The sequence below is a fragment of the Aythya ferina genome (assembly GCF_964211825.1).
Source record: "Aythya ferina genome assembly, chromosome: 11".
NCBI classification, from domain to species: domain Eukaryota; kingdom Metazoa; phylum Chordata; class Aves; order Anseriformes; family Anatidae; genus Aythya; species Aythya ferina.
In genome coordinates this window covers 16,099,716-16,118,294 of record NC_140307.1, presented here as the reverse complement: position 1 = coordinate 16,118,294, position 18,579 = coordinate 16,099,716, and the positions used below count along the sequence as shown (strand labels likewise).

The window sequence follows — 18,579 nt, the reverse complement described above, 5'->3', positions numbered from 1 at the left end:
TACCTATTCAGTTGCTCTCCCACTTAAAACATTTAAATTCCCGTATTAGGGATCAAAAACATTACCATGGACATTTTGAAATGCACCACAAAAATATTTGTGAAGTAAACTTTCATTGAAGGCACTGTTTAAACCACTACAGAGGTAGCTTTGTGCTCATGGTATAGATAGGGATGGTTTGTGACATTTCAATTTGTTTTCAAATGTTCTTGCAATACAAGCTTTTTTCATGTTTGAGGCTTGAGGTTTGGTCAGACTTTTCAGTTCTTACTTTCCACAGTGATCAGAACTCAGATACATTAAAATTTAAGACCACCTAATTAAGCTATCAGAAGAACTTTTGATTTTTTGAAGAGCAAGGAATAACCTACACTCCACATTGATGGCTGAGGGAAGCCAGGCCATCCATTGATCAGAAGAAGAGCACAATTATCTTCTGAGATACTCTGGCAAGAGAATCTCCAAAGAAGCAGCTGATACATTTAGAAATGACCACACTGCTTTTTTCGTGTTTGCCGTTTTACCCATGAGTACCTACTGGTTAATTCTGCTGCATGTAATTTCTCTGCATGACAGACTATGTGGTTGAGAATGAAGGGCTTGACAGCTATCCTGTCTGCTCTGTCGGTACATAATCCTGCCTTCCAAAAGGAGGTAGCACAGACTGGGAGAAGGTAGGGAAGTGCCCTTCTGTAGTGAGCACAGGATCTTTTTTTTTTTTTTTTTTTCCCACTGTAAGAGTGGGCTGGAGAGAGAGAGTGTGCCAGGGACCGTAATAATCGTAAGAGCTCCCATGGAACTGCTAACAGTCAGATGTCTGGAGCTCTTTGGAGTTTGCAGAGTGGACTGGTAATGACTGAGCAATTCTGAGGCAGAAGAGGAAAGATCCAGACAGCCATTTGTAATGGAAACCTCATGTTTCTGTTGGTACCTTAATTATATACATTCCCTGTAGACACGTTTGGTTCAGTTGTGTCAGCTGTGGGTCTGATTTTTTTTTCCCCTTCCTGGAGGAGGGAGAATCAAGGCTGGGGAGTTTCCTTTTTGGCTTAAGTTGCTGTCTGCATAACATTTTCATTAATCACCTTATTTGCTCTAACGAATCATAGCAGCTGAAATCATCAGCTTGTAGCATACAACAACACAGCACACTGGCATGCTGAGACAAAAGAAACATGGACTGTAAATGAATAAACAAGATCTCAGTCCAGCATATATTTTCACCAGGGTTCATGTTAATACTTTACTTTTCAGATTTTACCTGGATTCATTTGATAAAAACAGTGTTGAGTATTACACATACTTGGAGAGCCCTCCTCCAGTGCCTTGTCACTTTAAGAGGCTTGAATTGGCTCATCATGTCTGAAAAAGAGGAACAAAATCCCACATACCTTTATTGATGTTTATTCCTGTTACACTGTAAGAGGCCAGATTTCTCTGACCTATGCTGAAGTCACAAGCTTTTTTACCTAAGGAATGAAGAGAGCCCCTTGCTCAACAAGTTGTTGGCTCGAGGCAGGGATTCTAGGCTGAAATTCCTTTGTCAGGGTGATGCGGTAGGTCAGATCTGCTGATTAGCACTTACAGTTTTTGTTTTTGCAGCCCCAGTATTCTTTTGAAATATATTTATTAAAAAGTATAATTGACCATTAGAAAAGGAAAAAAAAATCCCCATCTTTTGGTTTTGTCATTCCGTAATAGCCAGATGTGTTTAAAAGCTCTACTTACACTGTTTCTTGTTTTCTATTCACAACAGAGGATTTAATATTCACTTGACATTCTTACTTTCATAGAACGGAGTAGAACAACAAATCAGAAGAAGATAGCAGTTAAAGGGCTGCTCTACTAGTCCCAAGGGGCTCCTACTATGCGAGGAGACTGATACTTCAGCGTGGTTTGGAAATGATATAGCGAAGACACATCTTCCTCTCCCCCTAGTATTCATCATTTCAGCGTAACACAGTTTAATTATCCTGCATTTAAGTGCAAAGTCAAAGGGTCAGCTATTGATCTTCATCCTTGGAACAAGCCACAGGAGAGAGAAAATCAAGTGGAAGTTGCTGCGCTTTTAAGTTAGTGACATTTCAGCTGTTTCACTGAGCACTGGTCAAGGATTTGATGCCTCAGAGATAAGGAGATAGTACGAGTTTTAGGCTTACTGAACAGAAATTGCATACAGCAATTACAGGGACCTAACTTTCATAGAAAAAGCAATGCTTGGTAGATCACATTGTTTTAGAATATAAGCTCTTTGGCACTGAGGCTGTTGCCTTTCATTTCCCGAGATTTAGCTCTGTCATTGGCACTCTGTAAAGAGCACTGTTACCCAGAGATTCCAGCAGCAGAGGGGAACAAACCTGCTTTTATAATAGGGTGCTGCAGAAGTCCATGTAAACAAAGCCATGGGGCTTAAAGGAAACACGACTGATAGCAGCTATTCCTGTGGGCAGAGGAGGTCTGTTCTGGTCTGCGTGCTTACTTCTACACGTGGAAGTTCACCCTGCTAGGTAGGATAAGAAGTTTCCTTCCTCGTGGGTATCCGAATGGCTCAGATGTCCCTCTGTTCTTAGGTGGGAGGTGTCCATTTTGCTTGCGTATCAGAACTTCAGGGAAAGAGAGTGAAATGGTGAATGTAAAGCTTGAATAAGGATAGAAGCAACAGAAAAGCAGCATTAGATAACAACAATGAATCCATATAGAACTGTAAGAACATTTATAGCTTGTCTTTGAAAGTGCATGCATTGTAAACACCATCTCATAACCATGTAACATCATTACTAGCATGTTTGTTTCCTCCGGCTGCTGGATTATCACCCTTGTAAGAGGTAGCTGAAGTTTTGAGAAGTCACAATTGTATAGGCTAAGAGATAGCGAAGTACACTTCAAGTGCAGTGCATTTAATGTGTGTACACTTCAAGTGCAGTGCATTTAATGTGTGTATACTATCAGTGCAATCACATCAAAAGATACAGCAAGTATTACGCATCTAGATCTTGACAAGACCATCTAGGTATACAGCAGTATAACAGTTGCCACTGCTAAGTTGTGCATTATTTTCGCTGGCCATCAGAAGGGAGCCTTACCTGGAACATCACTCATTATACTGCTGTGAGGAGAACACATACATGTGTGTCTCTTTCATACCTGCCATGGCTAACCATAGCACTATGGTTACCATATGGTTAACCATAGCACTCAAACTATTAATAACCAAACTAATATCCTAAAAAAAACTGGTCTCACTGCATCTGGATATGATCAGTAACTCCCCCAGAAACACTTTGCTAAGAACATCAGCAAGAGTAAAGATGGAGAGGAAAATACATCCTGGCCTTTAAGCGTACAAAGTACTGCCCTACCCAGGACTGGGGAATGGAAGCGATGGCAGCTAGTTTTGGTCACTGACCTAGGCTGGAAAAGATTTGTCCTTCCATCTCTAGGATGTGTTGTGAAGCCAGGTGGCATTACTAGCAGCAAATCAGCATGTACTAAAAACATAGTTCTTGTAGAGGAGGCCATGGGCATACTTTGCCACCGCCTACTCTGATTTCACTATAAGGCCACAAAATTTCACCTGCAAGCCCTTTCCTTTTGCCTCTTTCCTGCTTTTCTGTTACTTTCCCATACCTTTTAACCATTCCACTTTTCAGACTAGGGAGGAAAAAGATGACCGGAATGGTGACATTTGTCTGACACCATCTTTTACTGTCATCTATTTTTCTCTAGTTTGCAACTTATTATTTATAGCCTGAGATACAATACAGCTGAGACTAACGAAAAGCAATACATAAATCATTATTTTATAAACAAGAGTGTTCTCACCAAGCTTAGGCACAATGCAAATGAAGATATGGATTACAGAATCATTAGTTGCTTGGAGAGGCCAGAACGTAACCTCATTGTATTTGAAAGAAACAGCTTGGCATTTTAGGCAAGCAAGACTGACACGGAACAGCATAGCCTTCCTGTGAAACCATGTCATGCAGAGTGCTGATGAGGATGAGCTGAATAGGTCACATAATATATATTGTTTAAATAGACAAACGATGCTGACATTACAACCTTGCTCTTTGACAGCTGATCAGAATATTCAAAGTTATCACCTGTGTCTTACCGTTAGCAGTTACTTACAAAGAGATGAGAGAATCAGCTATGAAGCATTAAATACATGTATTTTCATGGAAACACAGCACTGTAGATATTATTTAGAGCCATCTTGCTAAATTTTAGCCCTGTAGATACCAACAAGAATATTGTTTCTTTACCTTCTTATCATGGCTGCTAGCAGTTTTATGATGGGAAGCTGGGAAAGACCACAAAGACAAGGATGCTCTCATCACCCTTCACTAAAAGAACTCCATTCATTTTGCTGGTAGTTGAAGGTAGCCTGTGACCCTTGGTTAGAAGAACGCTGAAGAATCTCTAAACCATAGGAGCGTTGCAAAAATTAGACATATACCCATCCCTCACTTTCCCTTTCTCAGCTTTTAGTTTCTGAGTTGTATTTCCGCAGGCTTTTCTGTCCCACTAGGTTCTACTGATGCAACAAATTGAGTTGGCAGATGCACACATTCTTACCTAAGCGGTGACCGTATGACAGAGTACATGAATTATTCAGAAAGTTATAAAAGCACCTTTGGTTCAATGCTTTATTCAGCTTATGCAGCCGTTTTGCTGAAGTGGCTTATAACACGTCTGCTACTCCTAATAGGATGCATGCCAAGGATTGTTTACGTATCTAGACCCCATCATGAAAGGACTTTTCTTGAATGCTGAACTCACCTTAGTGATTTTGCTCTTGATTGTGTTGCAAGAGAAAAACTCTTCAATAAATTTACCAGAACAAGTTTAACTATGTTTACACAGTCCCAGTTTTGACATACTCTGTGTAACTGAATTCAGAGCTTCACAAGCCACTAGGATAGTGCAACTGATTTGTTCTGTACTTCGAAAGAGGAAGGAAGATACAAGGTAGGGAGGGGTTGTGTGAGGAAGGGAGGAGAGAGAAAGTGTGAACTCTTCAGAAACCAGGAACTGAGAAGCTGCAGAGGAGAAAGCCTAATATGAGAGATAACAAGTACTATGTGTCTTGGTACAAAGGTGCAGTAAAACCCATAGCATCAAACTCTCAGTACCCAGGTCTGCAGACGTAGATGTGAATTTCTAAGTATGGAATTCCAAAAGGGGATTTGATGACCTTTATGTGGGAAAGAATTGAATTTCTCAGTTACCCAACAGGATTTCCCAATTTTTTGAGTACTCTCTAGCAGAGAGAGAAAAAGAGACTGAGGCTACTTAACTATATTTTGTATTACATAATTGCCTCTGCCCCCAATTCATCAACTGTGTGGGAGGGGAATGTTTATTTGCAGCCGCATAGTGAGACTCCATAGGGCACACTTTAGAAGGCAAGGGGGAGATGAGAAATTTTACAACCTCGTGCCCCCAGACATTATAGGGGACTGCAATCTCTTATACAGGGAGAGGCTGAGAGAGGGCTGGGCCTGTTTAGCTTGGAGAAGAGAAGACAGAGGGGATCTGATCAACGTATGCAAATATGCAAAGGGAGGGTGTCAAGAGGATGGGGCTGGACTCTTTCCAGTGGTGCTCAGCGACAAGACGAGAGGCAGTGGGCACAAACCAAAACATGGGAAGTTCTGGCTGAATATGAGGAAACATTTCTTTACTGCGTGGGTGACAGAGAACAGGCACAGGTTGCCCAGAGAGGTTGTGGAATCTCCTTCTTTGGAGATACTCAAAACCCACCTGGATGTGATCCTGTGCAACATCCTCTAGGTGACTCTGCTTGGCAAGAGGATTGGACCAGATGATCTCCAGAGGTCCCTTCCATCTTCAACCATTCTGTGATTCTGTGACGCAAGTGCTGATTATTATTATTTTTGTTAATACACAAATCCTGGAGGAAAGTCCTGCTGTAGATGTGCAAAGGTATTATTTTGTAGTGCGAACATTACTAACCAACAGTTTCCAAAACAGCTCAGCAACACAAATGCACAAAGAAACCAAAGAAGCTTATTGTGACGCTGGAAAGTAAGTGTTATGTACCTACAGTGTAGGGAATCACCTAAGACTCACAGACCACACTGCAGTGCCGGGGGCATATTCTCTGCCACATTCTCAGCATAGATCTAAAATCCACTCCAAGACTTCTTTGTGAAGGTGAGGATAAATTTCATCATTCTTACACTTAAGTTGTTAGCCTGTCCTGGCTGGCTGTCTTGAAGAATCCCTTGTGCTTATAAATACAGGGAGCCCAGTGGAAGTTGAAAACACAAATGAAATTGTTCCCTTTTGATATAGATATTCAGAGCTCCAGTTGGGGAATGGAGATAAAATATCTGACAATAAAAATGTGTGTGTATATATATATATATACATATATATCTATATCTATATATATAGATATATATAATTTGTGGCCAATTTATTTTTAAAACCGTTTTGCTTTAGGATTTATTTTCCAGATGTTGGACTTTAACATGCAGCTACTTGCTGATTGTGTGCATGAAGTGGTCTGGAGTTAGGCTGTAGCTGGGAGTGGAACAGAGAGCTTCATGTACTGACCACACTTCAGCAGATACATGTACAAAGTGAGAACTAAACAGGATTTAAACAGAAGTTACCATGTTAGGCAGAAAATGACTTGTTAAGGAGAAGTTCAAATTCATATTCTTAATTCAAACAAAACACAGGAAAAGGTATTTTTTTTTAAAGTAATTATTTAAAAAGTGCTAAGCATTCAGGAACTCAGACAGTGCAGTCTGTCTTGGGCATCCACCTTGAAGAGAGATCCAATAAATTCAAGGAATGCATGTTTTAGAAAACAGAAAGAGTGTGATGGAGCATCCTGGAAAAGAAAAGCCTAAAAAGGCTAGGGTTATTCTGCTTTGAGAAAAGAGAATGCAAATGTGTCTGATGAACATGCAGTACAGTAAAATAGCTAAAATTATTATGAACTGAGATTTAAGATCTGGCCAACACTATTGAGCGAGCTTGAAATAAAGGCCTGGAATGCAACTGATAATAGAATGTAATATGTAATTAAAAAAAAAAAAAAAAAAAAAAAGATGTTTTCCATTGTGGTCAGAAGTGTAACTGGTGATATTTTAAAGAAGGATCAGATAGCTGCATGGAACATCAGTTATTTTGGTTCTTGGATGGATCTGACTGTGGTTGAGGTTAGGATAAGAATTTTGCACTACTTACATTTCTCTGTCCTTGTAGCCATTGCCATTGTAGTATCTGAATGCATGTTCATCATTTTGTTTTGGATTGTTCTAGTTAGCTGTGTTGATAAAGGTAAGTCACAGGGTGTAATCTGTGCTCCTAAATGGAATTACACAAGCACTTCGAGAGCAAGCAGTAACAGACGTTAACGTAAAATGTAAACTTGCTGCTATGAATTTCCCCTTTCAAGAAATATTAACGTATGTCTAAACAACTCAACGAAAATGTTACGACACAGAAAATAAATCAAGGATTTAAATGATGGTACGGTAGCTGGTGCTGCTCCTGCACAGCAGCAGCAGTTTCACATGCACTCAGAATACAAAGAGCCAGTAACCTACTGATTTAATGACTGCATTTTTAAGATTAAAATAAAGATGCCCACACCGTAAAGTGAGTTTGTACTAGATGCCTGGGTACATGCCTGCTAGAAACCTGAGAATTCCAGTTCCTAAAAAAAAACCATCACACCACAGATGATAGAAATAGCAGGGACACGCACACTTCTGTCATGCATCCTACCTAGCTCCTTGGTGCTCTGTCTCCTAGGCCTGGGGCAAGCCGTATGTCCCAGTGCCTAGTAACATGTCAGCTTCAAAGCTCTTTGTGGATTTGGGCATTTGTAACACTCCCCCATATTGGGCTTCTGGTTTCTAATGAAAGTCAAACTCACCCTGTAAAAGAAGTAATGTTTTCACTGAGAACAGTACTTGAACCTCCTAATTTTTGTGGAATTAGTAGAGCTTAATACTGCTGAATTTGCTACTTCTGTCAGATTTGGTTGAAGTTAGCAAAGACATTTAAAAGCTGTTGGACAGAAACACAAAAGCAGATGCAAAAAACATGATTGCATTTGGCTTGTTTGGTTATGAAATAAGTCTCCACCAGAATCATGAATTTAAAACTGCTTCATTTTAGTTTATAGGAATTCAGAAATTTGAGACTTCAGATATTTTTTTTTTGGTTCCTTTTTCAATAGTAGATAAAGAAACTACCGTTTGTCTAACATCAAAGCTATGTTATTCTCTTTCTTGCACTCAGAAGGTTAAAGGCTTGTTTTTCAGATATCCAAAAGTGCTTGTTTATAAGCAGGAGAATAACATAAATGAAAATATTCATAAATATGTCAGTGCTATTGAAGGATGACTTTTTTTTTTTTTTTTTAATAACAGCCATTCTTCAGCCAAGCAGTCTGTGTTCCTTAATGTTTTTTTCCCAGGATAGCATTTCCTTTCTTGGAGGAAGAGTGCTTCAGTTGCACATCTATTTAACTGTCTGCTCTTCATCCTCCCCACCCAGCCTGGTCAGCGTTTCCAAATATACCCTTAATTGTGCATATAAAAATGTAGAAATGTAAGAATAGCACACAGTGGCATGTGCAGTTTTCTCGTCTGTTTTCATGACAACATAGAATTCTGTTCCGTGAAGCAGCAGAACAGAGAAAGATCACAGAGCAATTTGCTTCTGGCTTACTGTTTCTGGTTTTGCAGTCACTCTTAGAAGTCCCAAGATACAAAGAATTTCTTTGTTACTTCATGGCCTTGGCATATGCTTGAAGATGCTAACGTAATGTGCAAAGCTACTACTTAAGATAAATTGAAAAGATAGCCACCAGTAAGTGGTTAGACTTACTAGCATTTTATTCTGTAGGGCAGCAGATACCACATTTCCAGTTGTTCCGATACTATTTTCTAATTATCACACTGTACTTCTGAAACTGGTTTGTATCCCAAGTCTCACAACCTGCTTTGGTATTTCAGTGATTTGTAGGTTATTTTTTTAAGCGTGCTTAGACCTACACAGTACTTAGTATCATTTTTAGTTGTCGTTCAAATGCTGGATACCACGCAGATGAGCTAGTGAAACAGAAAGCACATTACTCCAGGGACTGCATAGGAGTGTCACTGTACAGGAAGGGAGGCCTCAAAACATGTGGGTCAGAGTAAAGTCAACAGTACCCTAAAAGGACAGAGCAAATCAAGCTCAGAACACATCAGATCTGGTTCCACCATCTCTGTAGTTCCACCATCTTTCCCATGACTACATATAGTTGTCTCAATATAAATAACAGTTATCAAATACAGAATAATACAGAGGACCTTTATATAACATTGTAAGAACAGATTGGCCCTGCTGGCTTCTGAATTCTTTCCAGCAAGAGAGAAGAGAGGCATTTTTAATGCTGCTTCTACGGTCTGGGTAACTCTGCGGTGCCTCTGGCACTGGGCTCTGGCAGACGATGCAATCAGCAGGAGCACCCAGGGCTGTGCCACTGAAACGAATTCAGGACTCGGTGCACCTGCAGATCTCACTTAGTCTTACTCTGTGAGCACTTTGAGTTTCTTAATGCAGTTCTGTGCACATTTTTTTCTTTTGAACTGGGTGGAGTTCAGGAAGAAGCCAAAAATGTTCTTGCTTGTGTAATTTCCAGTTAAGATCAGTTGATTTTGATTCTCAAGTGTGATATTTCTCCATTAGGTTGTATAACTAAACACAACATATATGATGTCATGTGCTCTGGCAGAGGATCTGGAAAGGTTGCAGTTCATGGGGATTTAGAACATGGAAATCCAAAGCTATTTAAAATTGGAAAAAATAAGAGTATTTATTAGAATATTCATTATCTTTGAAAGGCATCTCTTGTCAGTCTCTGAATAGTAAAGAAGCCGTAGTTTCTTTTTGCTCCCTTTCTTTTCAAGCATAACAGTTTTTCTTTTGAAGACTTGCCTCTTTGAGAACTGCTACTAATACTCAAAAAGCATACAAATATTCTGCGGCCAGGACATAGCATTAAGAATCTCAATATACACATTGGCACGCTTGACATGTTCACTGCAGTATTTAAGATTCATTTATTTATTTTAACATTTTGACATTAATTTATAGGATCGAATTCTGTAGTCATTCTAGAATGACAAAGTTCTGAGTACAACATGTCCGTGAGTTAGTGCTTATGCAAGGAAGTTGTACTCTGACTGCGTGTTCCCTAATGAGATTAGGCAATCAATTCTTACAATCTCTCATTCTGTTGATTGCTTTACTGCCAGTAAAAGGACATTTATATAACTTAACCTGCACAGAAAACCACATCCCTTCTGGTAGAGAGAAGAGACTGATGACAGACTGATTTTGGAGCAGTAGCTAGGTCTTGTCTTAATTAATACCCCGCAGCAAGTTCGTTCCAGACCGTGTGCTCATTTTTTATGAACAATAATGACTTTCCCATCTTCACATGAGACATTCAGCATTTCCTGACAATACGGCTGTTCTTTGAGAAGCTGTTGCTAAACCTCACCAAAGGTGGGAAGCGCTCTAGAGAACTCACTGCCACCACTAGAGTGATGCCAGCTGTCAGACAGTGCAGTGAAGGGAAAGTTGCTTGGCCAAGAAATTTAAAGGCAACTCCAAGAAGATATAGACTAGAGAGGGCTGAGGGGGAAAAAATATCTCCTAGGAAGGAGGAGAACAGAAAAGAGTAGAAAACTAGTGTAAGAAAGGCACAGTGCTTCATTGTCTTTGGCTCGGAACCCAAATCATCACCACCACCATCACAAATATCAAATCAGACGGATGAGTATGAACATGAATGTTCCCAGCCAGATCTGATGAGCAGTGAGGAGAGGGGGAGACAGATTGTGCAATATCTTCATCAACTCCCTGGTAGTGCTGGATAACACAGTTATTACATAATCCTGCTCCAGAACCTCTTCTCTCATTAGGAACTGAACTGCTAGGCCTATTTCTGGCTAACAAATGCTAGATGTTTTTAAGAACACTGATGCCATGCCAGCTGATCAGCAGAAAGGGACTTTTTCATGCTTCATGGTGTTGTGGACAGCAGAAGCAAAACATTGCATCTTAACCCTTGCCTTCCTTGTCTGAAAGCAGACATCGCACAGGGCAGTCCTTCTAGTGAAGAACATTTGCTGATTTCGTTTGCAATGAAAACACGGAGAAAATTAACTTAGGCAACAAAAACGTCCAAAGACCACTGCCTTACCAAAAAAGATGCCATTGCTCAGGGATGAGAAACTTCAAACCTGCAGGCCAGAGCCAGCAGTCAGACCATGTCTCATTGCCCTTCTTGCCAAGGATCCCAAAGTCCTCCCCCTGTCATAGAAGTGTGTCTGTTGTATGACCAAAACACGGGGAGAAGACTGATGTATCCGGTGGCGCAACAGACTAGCACGTCCCACCATAGGCAGGAGCATATCCAGCAGATGACTAGATACATGACAAACAGCCAAATTATATTTGCTTCCCATGTTTCACATTTCCATCAGCAGAACAAGAGAGGAGTCCCTGACAGTTTGCAGGAGAAGGCTCAGGAGGACACCGAATGGATTTACATGTTTTTTTAAGCAACAAAACTATGTCCATTAAACCAGTTGGTGGAGTTTTTATTCTCCACAAAGTTTGTGGGGACCTAGGTTTTTAAACTTTAGTTCAAGGGAAGCAAACTGAAAGCAGTCCCGTTCATCTTAGCTGCCTTTTTCTCCTTCTCAGGCTGCACAGCTGCTACAGTGCCCAGCTGCAGACCTGCAGCACTGCTGTGCATGGGCACCCGGTCCCATGGGAGATGGTTCCAGTGCCTGAGGTCTGCTGAGAAGTGCATCAGGTCACCCGACTGATATTTATTTGAGCTCACTGGGTCACTGGTCCTACTCCAAGCATCACAGGTCATGTTTTTTAGGATAGCTATTGACAGCAGTTGGCTCCCTTCAAAGTGGCACATTTACCTAGTAGAGATAATGTGCTACCTGCCTCCCACCTAAATGAGACCTAAGGCAGTGAACAAGAAAAAATATTGTACCTTGCAGCAGATACAGAAAACACAAGAGGATACAAGGCGAGAGCCTCACATTCAGTGCCTCAGAATTGCTGTCCTGTATTTTCACTGTAATTGCTTTTAAGTAGCTGTAGAGAGAGGCTTCATCACACCTTCTGAATTTTTACAGCGAGTCAGACAGGCATAGGGACAGCTCAGAACCAAGTATCCTAGAGAGCTCAGTACAGATACAAAGTCCAGAAGTAAAATCCAGCAGCCTACCAGAGATACGGAATGTGACGTCCCTGAAAGCATCAGAATCCCTGAAGATCCAGTTATTAAACAAGGTATCAATCGTTTGTCTCCAGCACTTTTTAAAATGTTGGAACCCCACAGTGGCCTCCCTCTGTGGTGGAGAACGCCTCCACCTCCATCCATGTAGTGCTCAGTAGCATCTGCCTCACACCCAACCTTTCTGTTCTAACTTCTGCATGTGAAAACCATGGATAACACTGCTGTGTCTCTTCTAATTATGCCATGTTCAATCCCTGCAGGTGAGCGGCCTTTTGAATGCAGCTGGCAAGAATGCAACAAGAAGTTTGCTCGCTCTGACGAGCTGGCGCGCCATTACCGCACTCACACTGGAGAAAAGAAGTTTGGTTGCCCGCTCTGTGAGAAACGCTTCATGCGCAGTGACCATCTGACAAAGCATGCCCGTCGCCACGCCAATTTCCACCCAAGCATGCTCAAGAGGCGAAGTGGAAGCAATTCAAGAACAGGGTCTGTCAGTGACTACAGCCGCTCAGATGCCTCAAGTCCTACAATTAGCCCTGCCAGTTCCCCGTAGACCTACCTGCACTGGATGTCAGCACTTTGCCTCTAATACTTAATGTGGAGTTTTGTTTGTGTTGCACATGTTTTAAAAACTCTGTCACTTCCCCTCCTCAATTTGTCCCTGCCCCTCACCTCTTTTTTTTTTTTTTTTTTTTAATCAGTAAATAGCTGCCTCCCACTGCAATTTTCAGTCAGATTTTCTTTACCCAACCACACGAGTGGCCATTCTAACCTCATGGACAGATGGATTTACATGTTCTACTTAGTGACTCCTGCTGTCTCAGTATCCCATACATTTTACAACCATAACATATCCTCATGATTATTCTTTATAAGAAAATGAGAAAATCTAAAAAAGAAAAAAAAAATCACCTCAGGTGTCAAAGTAGTTTTGTAAGACCAGATTGCACAACATGAGCATACATACACTTAGAAATCAACTGTGTTGGATTGTGTCCCCCTTCTCCTTTCTCAGGGATGGATATTTATGTTACACAATAACTACAATGAAGACACACCCTAACCGCAGCCTTATTATGTAAATATATTTGCACTCAGAAGCTTTTTGTTGGGTTCTTTCACACACTGGGGAAAAAATAAAAAACAAACAATACAAAAACCAAACCAGTACTGGAATATAGTACCAGACTCTTCCATTGTTTGTTTTCCTGGTTATACATCTACATTTGGGAGCACCCAGAGAGGAGTTTCCTTTCTTCAAACTGCCCTCTGCTTTTGGTAGCAAGTCACCTTTTTGCTTCATGCTGAAGATGCTCCGAAACCAACTATTCCAAAAATCTTTGTGAAGTTGATAAACTACTACTTTTTGTTTTATACCAGATAAAATTCTGAGAAAAAAATCTAAATGTGATGCCTTAAGTAAATAACCTAAATCATGAGGAAACATATTTACACTGGGTAACACTGTATTGCAAGTGGCATGGAATCTCAGAGGCATTCTGTCTTCTCTCTCTCGCCAAGTCATTAAGCTATCTGCGCTGCCTGCTCAGTATGGGACCAACAGAATACTCAAACCAAACCACATTGACTTGAACAATTTTCTTTATCCTTTCCTTTTTTTTTTTTCTTTTTTTTTTTTAATGAACTATGGAAATAGCATAACTGAACCAATGCCCATCAAAATTTTTATCGAGGTACTTACCTACTGTACAGCTGTATGTTAGCAAGACAAATTGCTTAAGACAGTCTTTGTATCCTGTTTCATCACAGACATGGTCTGATAAAAGGAAGCGAAAATCACAAGGTATCTTCTGACTAGAATAAATACGCATTTTTAAGTGTTACAAAAAAATGGCATTTTAGCTCAGCAGTCCTTCAAGTTTTGCAAAAAGACACATACCAGCATAAAGAAAGGATCTCCCATTTCTGAATAACTGCCTAAAAACAGAAAGGGAATCTTGGCTGTTTTTCAATAATTTTCAAATATTGGGCATAAGATAAAGCACTAGAAAGTAGATCTTTATGTTTTATATGGTAAAAAACAGCAAAAGACCAGAGCATTGTGATGTACTAGAGACTTCACTAGCAGCAAATATGCTTTCCTTGTTATGGCTGGCTCTGATGGTGCATGTTATAAATTCAGGTCCTTTCGATTCTGGAATTTGGGGGAGGGGGGTGTTCTTGTTTTTACTGTAAAGTCTAAATTCAGTTAAGTGTAGCATGGTGAAAGAAAACTCTATATGCCAAATGTGCCATTTGATATCAAATTAATGCATCCGCATTCCAAATGAACTTGTATCATAATTGCTGCTTTGCATTGATAACAATTTTGCAAGTTTTTTTTTTGTACTGTATATTAACTGTGAGAGGCTAATATAGAATCCTGAGTTGTTTCATGGGTACTTCCATAATATTTACTTTATTCCTAACTATATAGTTGTATGCATCAATACTTGCAGACAGTTAAAGTGCAGATATTTCAGTATTTTCTCATGTTCATTTACTTCAGATTCCACCTCTAGAAAACCACATTTTCTCCTTCTGAATTGGAAGTCATGCTAGGCACAATTCTACTGCCACATTTACAAAAAATGAAGTAATATTGCAGTTTTCTTTTTTGCTGCAAGAAGACAAGCATTGCTGAATTTGTGTGGCAAGTTGCCTAACCACTGCATAGTAGGGGAAAGCCAGATATGTTTACTTCCACAAGTTTATTTTCTTTTTTGAAATCTCATCTACTGAGATAAAAAATGGTGACAACTTTATGCTATTCAGGTAAGAGGAATTCACATTCCAATCATTTCTGTGACTGATCAAAGTGTTCTTGTGCTGTAGTTAGGAAAGAGGCAATTAAGATACCCAGCTAAAGGAATTTTACAGGTCAGCTGTGCCTTGTGCACATACTTCAAGTCATAAGCACATTTGTCATTATCATTACACCTTAATAGAGGGATAAGGGGGTGGAGGGGACACTAGTATCAGCAGCAATCATAGGTTTTGTGTTTTGTCCTCAGTTTGGTGTAAAATCACCTTCTCCAGCAAGACCATCATTTAATCTGTAGCAAGGGAAGAACCACTCCAGTCCATCCATTTAGAGCATAATATTCACCACGAATCAGTAGATACATTTTTTTTTTTAAAGCCTAGAGAAAGATATTCCCACCATGTTATATTAGTACTAGGATTATGGGGATGTAAAGGTTATGCAATAACCTATTCTGAGACAAGAACTAGTTAATCTTTAACTCAGGCAGTAAACTAAAGCATTTTATGCATTTTCCTCATAGAGATTACTAATGATTCTCCAAGGCTTTGTTGGGCCAAAACGACTGGGTCAAAGCTGAATTTCCAGTTCAGCCAATTCATCTAATAAGAAGGCTGGGAGACTATATATAAGCCAACATAGCTATGCTTTCAGGAAATTCTCTGAAATTTGCCTTTTTTTTTTTTTTAATTATTTTTTTTGACATCTCAGCTGTAGGCACCTCAGAGTCTGTTAGGCTGACAGTCAAATTACCAGGTTTTAAAATCCTAGCTAGAGCTTCAGATATCTCCATTAAACGTTAAATAAACGATAGCTCTATGATCCAAAGATGAAGTCCAAACCACTAGTAGTTTTCACAACTGAATGTGAAGAAAACTTCTCTCAGCATTCTGATATGGTAAACCAGCATTTGGGGGTTTCTAGCATCTTCTGGGAAGCAGAAACAGCAGTTAGGTCATAAGACTATTCACATGATTGCTTCTCCTAAATTTTACAGATATGAGAAGTCTGAACAGCTCAGATTATATTTTGAAATCTGGTTACTTACCCAAACTAACATCAGATTTTTACCCTTTTGTTGTTTCGCCCAGCTGTGTGGCCTAATCCAATCTTCTGGTTTAGCAGCAGGCACGACACCTGCAGGAAATAATTGCTCTGGCAAGGTGCAAATCTTTTCATAGGCCTCCCAATTTACCCATGTAATCCGTTGAGGTGGGTCCCCACAAACTACAAACTTGCTTTATTTTATTTTTCCTTTTGATTTCAGAGCACAGTAGCAGGTTTATTAATATTAAGAAAGTTTGCTTTTTTCAAGCCATGATTCTAGCTTCCTCTCAGAGTTGAGCTGAATTACCTTGCTGTAGAAAAAGGGTGCAAATTAAAGTCATCACCTTGCTACTATCATTCAGTTGAAACTATAGATGCTCACAATCTCTCCAAACTGTCAACTCAGATATTTGCACTGGGTCAAGTTGTTAATTGTAGTACATGAACACAGGCAGAAATGAAAGGTATTAGTGTCCTCCAGAGTGCTAATCAATTTTTTACTGATACAAACTCATTCACCCCTTCCATTAACCTCATCCTAAACAAAGGCCTGAAGTGCATTAATGGCCACATGAATTCCTCCTTCTTAGAAAGCAGTCCTGAAATCTAGGCAGCTAGATTTTATTGTGAGAATTGTTTGTATCTGCAGATTACTTGTTCCTTGCTTTTGTAATATGTGCATGGTATTTGTTTACATTAAATTACATAACTGCAAAGGTATATATTTATAACAAATCATCAGAAGCCTGTTTGATGGTAACACCTAATTCCTGTGCGTATCCTCCCCTCTGTACTGCATTGATATTTGCAATAACTTTGAGCTCTGTGAGCCCTCTGTACATCTTTAAAACCTCATTACCTTCTGTCCAGAAGTTCAGTGCTTTTCTTGTTCCTTGCATCCAGACAGGAAAAGGCTGTCTGAGGAGCTTACATGTTTCTAGCTATTCACATTCAAACATCTGAATGTTATCTGCAGTTCTCTGCCGTGAGTTCTAGGAATTTTAGTGTGAAATGCATTGTTGTTTTGAGGAATATGATTTATGAGGAAAGATTAAGGAAAATGAACTCTACGTATTAAAGCTTGCCTATCCCTTGCCATTTGATATACTAATTTCACCAGGTGATGCCTACAAACTGACTTTCAGGTGCTCTTTTACTCCTTCACACCATCTTTTTGTCCATTGGGTGCTAACACATAGTCTATGTCAGTGAATGGTATGATGAACGTCTGTATATTTAACGTTTTGGGGGATAAAACTGTAGCCTTAGGCAGTAGAAAATAACTGTTATTCTTGTTTACCCCATAAACCAGAATACAGAATGCAAAAGCCCATCCACTGGCATAGGTTTTATACATATATGGATTTATATAAGCATATGCACATATATATATAAAATATGTGTATATTGTATACTATGTGTGTGTGTATACATAAATATACAGCAGTGTGCATATACTACACACAGAATAACAAAGGGATGTCTACAGTGCAAAACTAGGTGTCCGTTTCATTATGGCTAGAGATTGGTCTGAACCACAGTCCTGGATCCAAACACCATTGCCTTTAGAAAGTTTGCATCTGTTTTTTGAGATTTGTGGTTTAGTTTCATCTCTGGTTACAGCTGTAGTTACTTGTGTATATATGCATTCTGGGGGACGTGTGTGTGTGTGTGTGTGTGCGCACATGTGCTTATTCACATGTGTATGCCTCTGTGAGTGACAATATTTGTGCAAATGTGCACGTTTACGTACATACATTCAGCCTTGGTAAACTGGTGTCATCTTCTCTTGGACAGTTTTATCAACAGCACACGGATGCTTCCATGGTCACTTTTCAACTCTATAAATCACTACATTGAAGTATTATAGTTGTACAGTTATATGCTCATCTATTCTTGCTCTGCTGTAACTTTTTATGTATTTTGTACCGCATAGATTATATATTGTGATAATGTCTATACAACAACAGTAAAAAGGAAAAAAAGGAAAAAGGAAGAAAATTAACAGCTGTAAAGCATCGTCTTAACGTGTATGCATGGTTAGTGACGTTTACATTTTCCAAAATAAAACTTATAATATGAAGTGTTGCCTTACCTATAATTTCATTTTCTGTATCAGTTAAAAAGCATCAACTAGGTAGTATTTCTGCTGTTAGTTTGAGGTTTGGTATGTTGTTTGATATCTTTGTTTAAATTTCAATCAGCGCTACTGTTTAAAACAGGATTTTTTTAAACCATTGAGAAAAAGTTTGTGTGATGTTTGTTTTGTATTCTTCTTCAATACATATTTTAGAGCTGCATAGTGAAATTCCTTTCTCAAGGCTGGCATATACTCCATTTTTCTTTACAAGATAGTTATGGGATTAATATACACAAATTGAAGCTCAGAGTCAACCATCCTTTCTTTCAAAGCATAGTTCCTTGCAAATTTCTGATACCTTCTCCACAAATGGCAATG

General features: G+C 39.5%; 1 protein-coding gene and 1 long non-coding RNA gene across 3 annotated transcripts in view; one reads left to right on the top strand and one right to left on the bottom strand.

The window, feature by feature from the left end:
- KLF13 (KLF transcription factor 13) overlaps positions 1-18,204 on the top strand; it is a 34,247-nt gene extending 16,043 nt beyond the window's left edge. Inside the window, exon 2 of the mRNA XM_084532428.1 lies at positions 12,571-18,204. Within this exon, the coding sequence (XP_084388554.1) occupies positions 12,571-12,863 (293 nt within the window). The 3' untranslated portion in view covers positions 12,864-18,204. The remainder of the gene's footprint in view (positions 1-12,570) is intronic.
- On the bottom strand, positions 193-14,120 carry LOC311442801. Of its 2 annotated transcripts, XR_014696876.1 has the most exons (5): positions 14,013-14,088; positions 7,228-7,306; positions 5,767-5,870; positions 2,480-2,603; positions 193-1,362 (listed from the first exon to the last, which is right to left on the bottom strand). It is a non-coding gene; the product is annotated as an uncharacterized lncRNA (long non-coding RNA). The 2 variants fall into 2 exon arrangements; XR_014696875.1 differs by lacking the exons at positions 5,767-5,870; positions 7,228-7,306 and having other exon boundaries at positions 14,013-14,120.
- Positions 18,205-18,579: the final 375 nt, after the last annotated feature.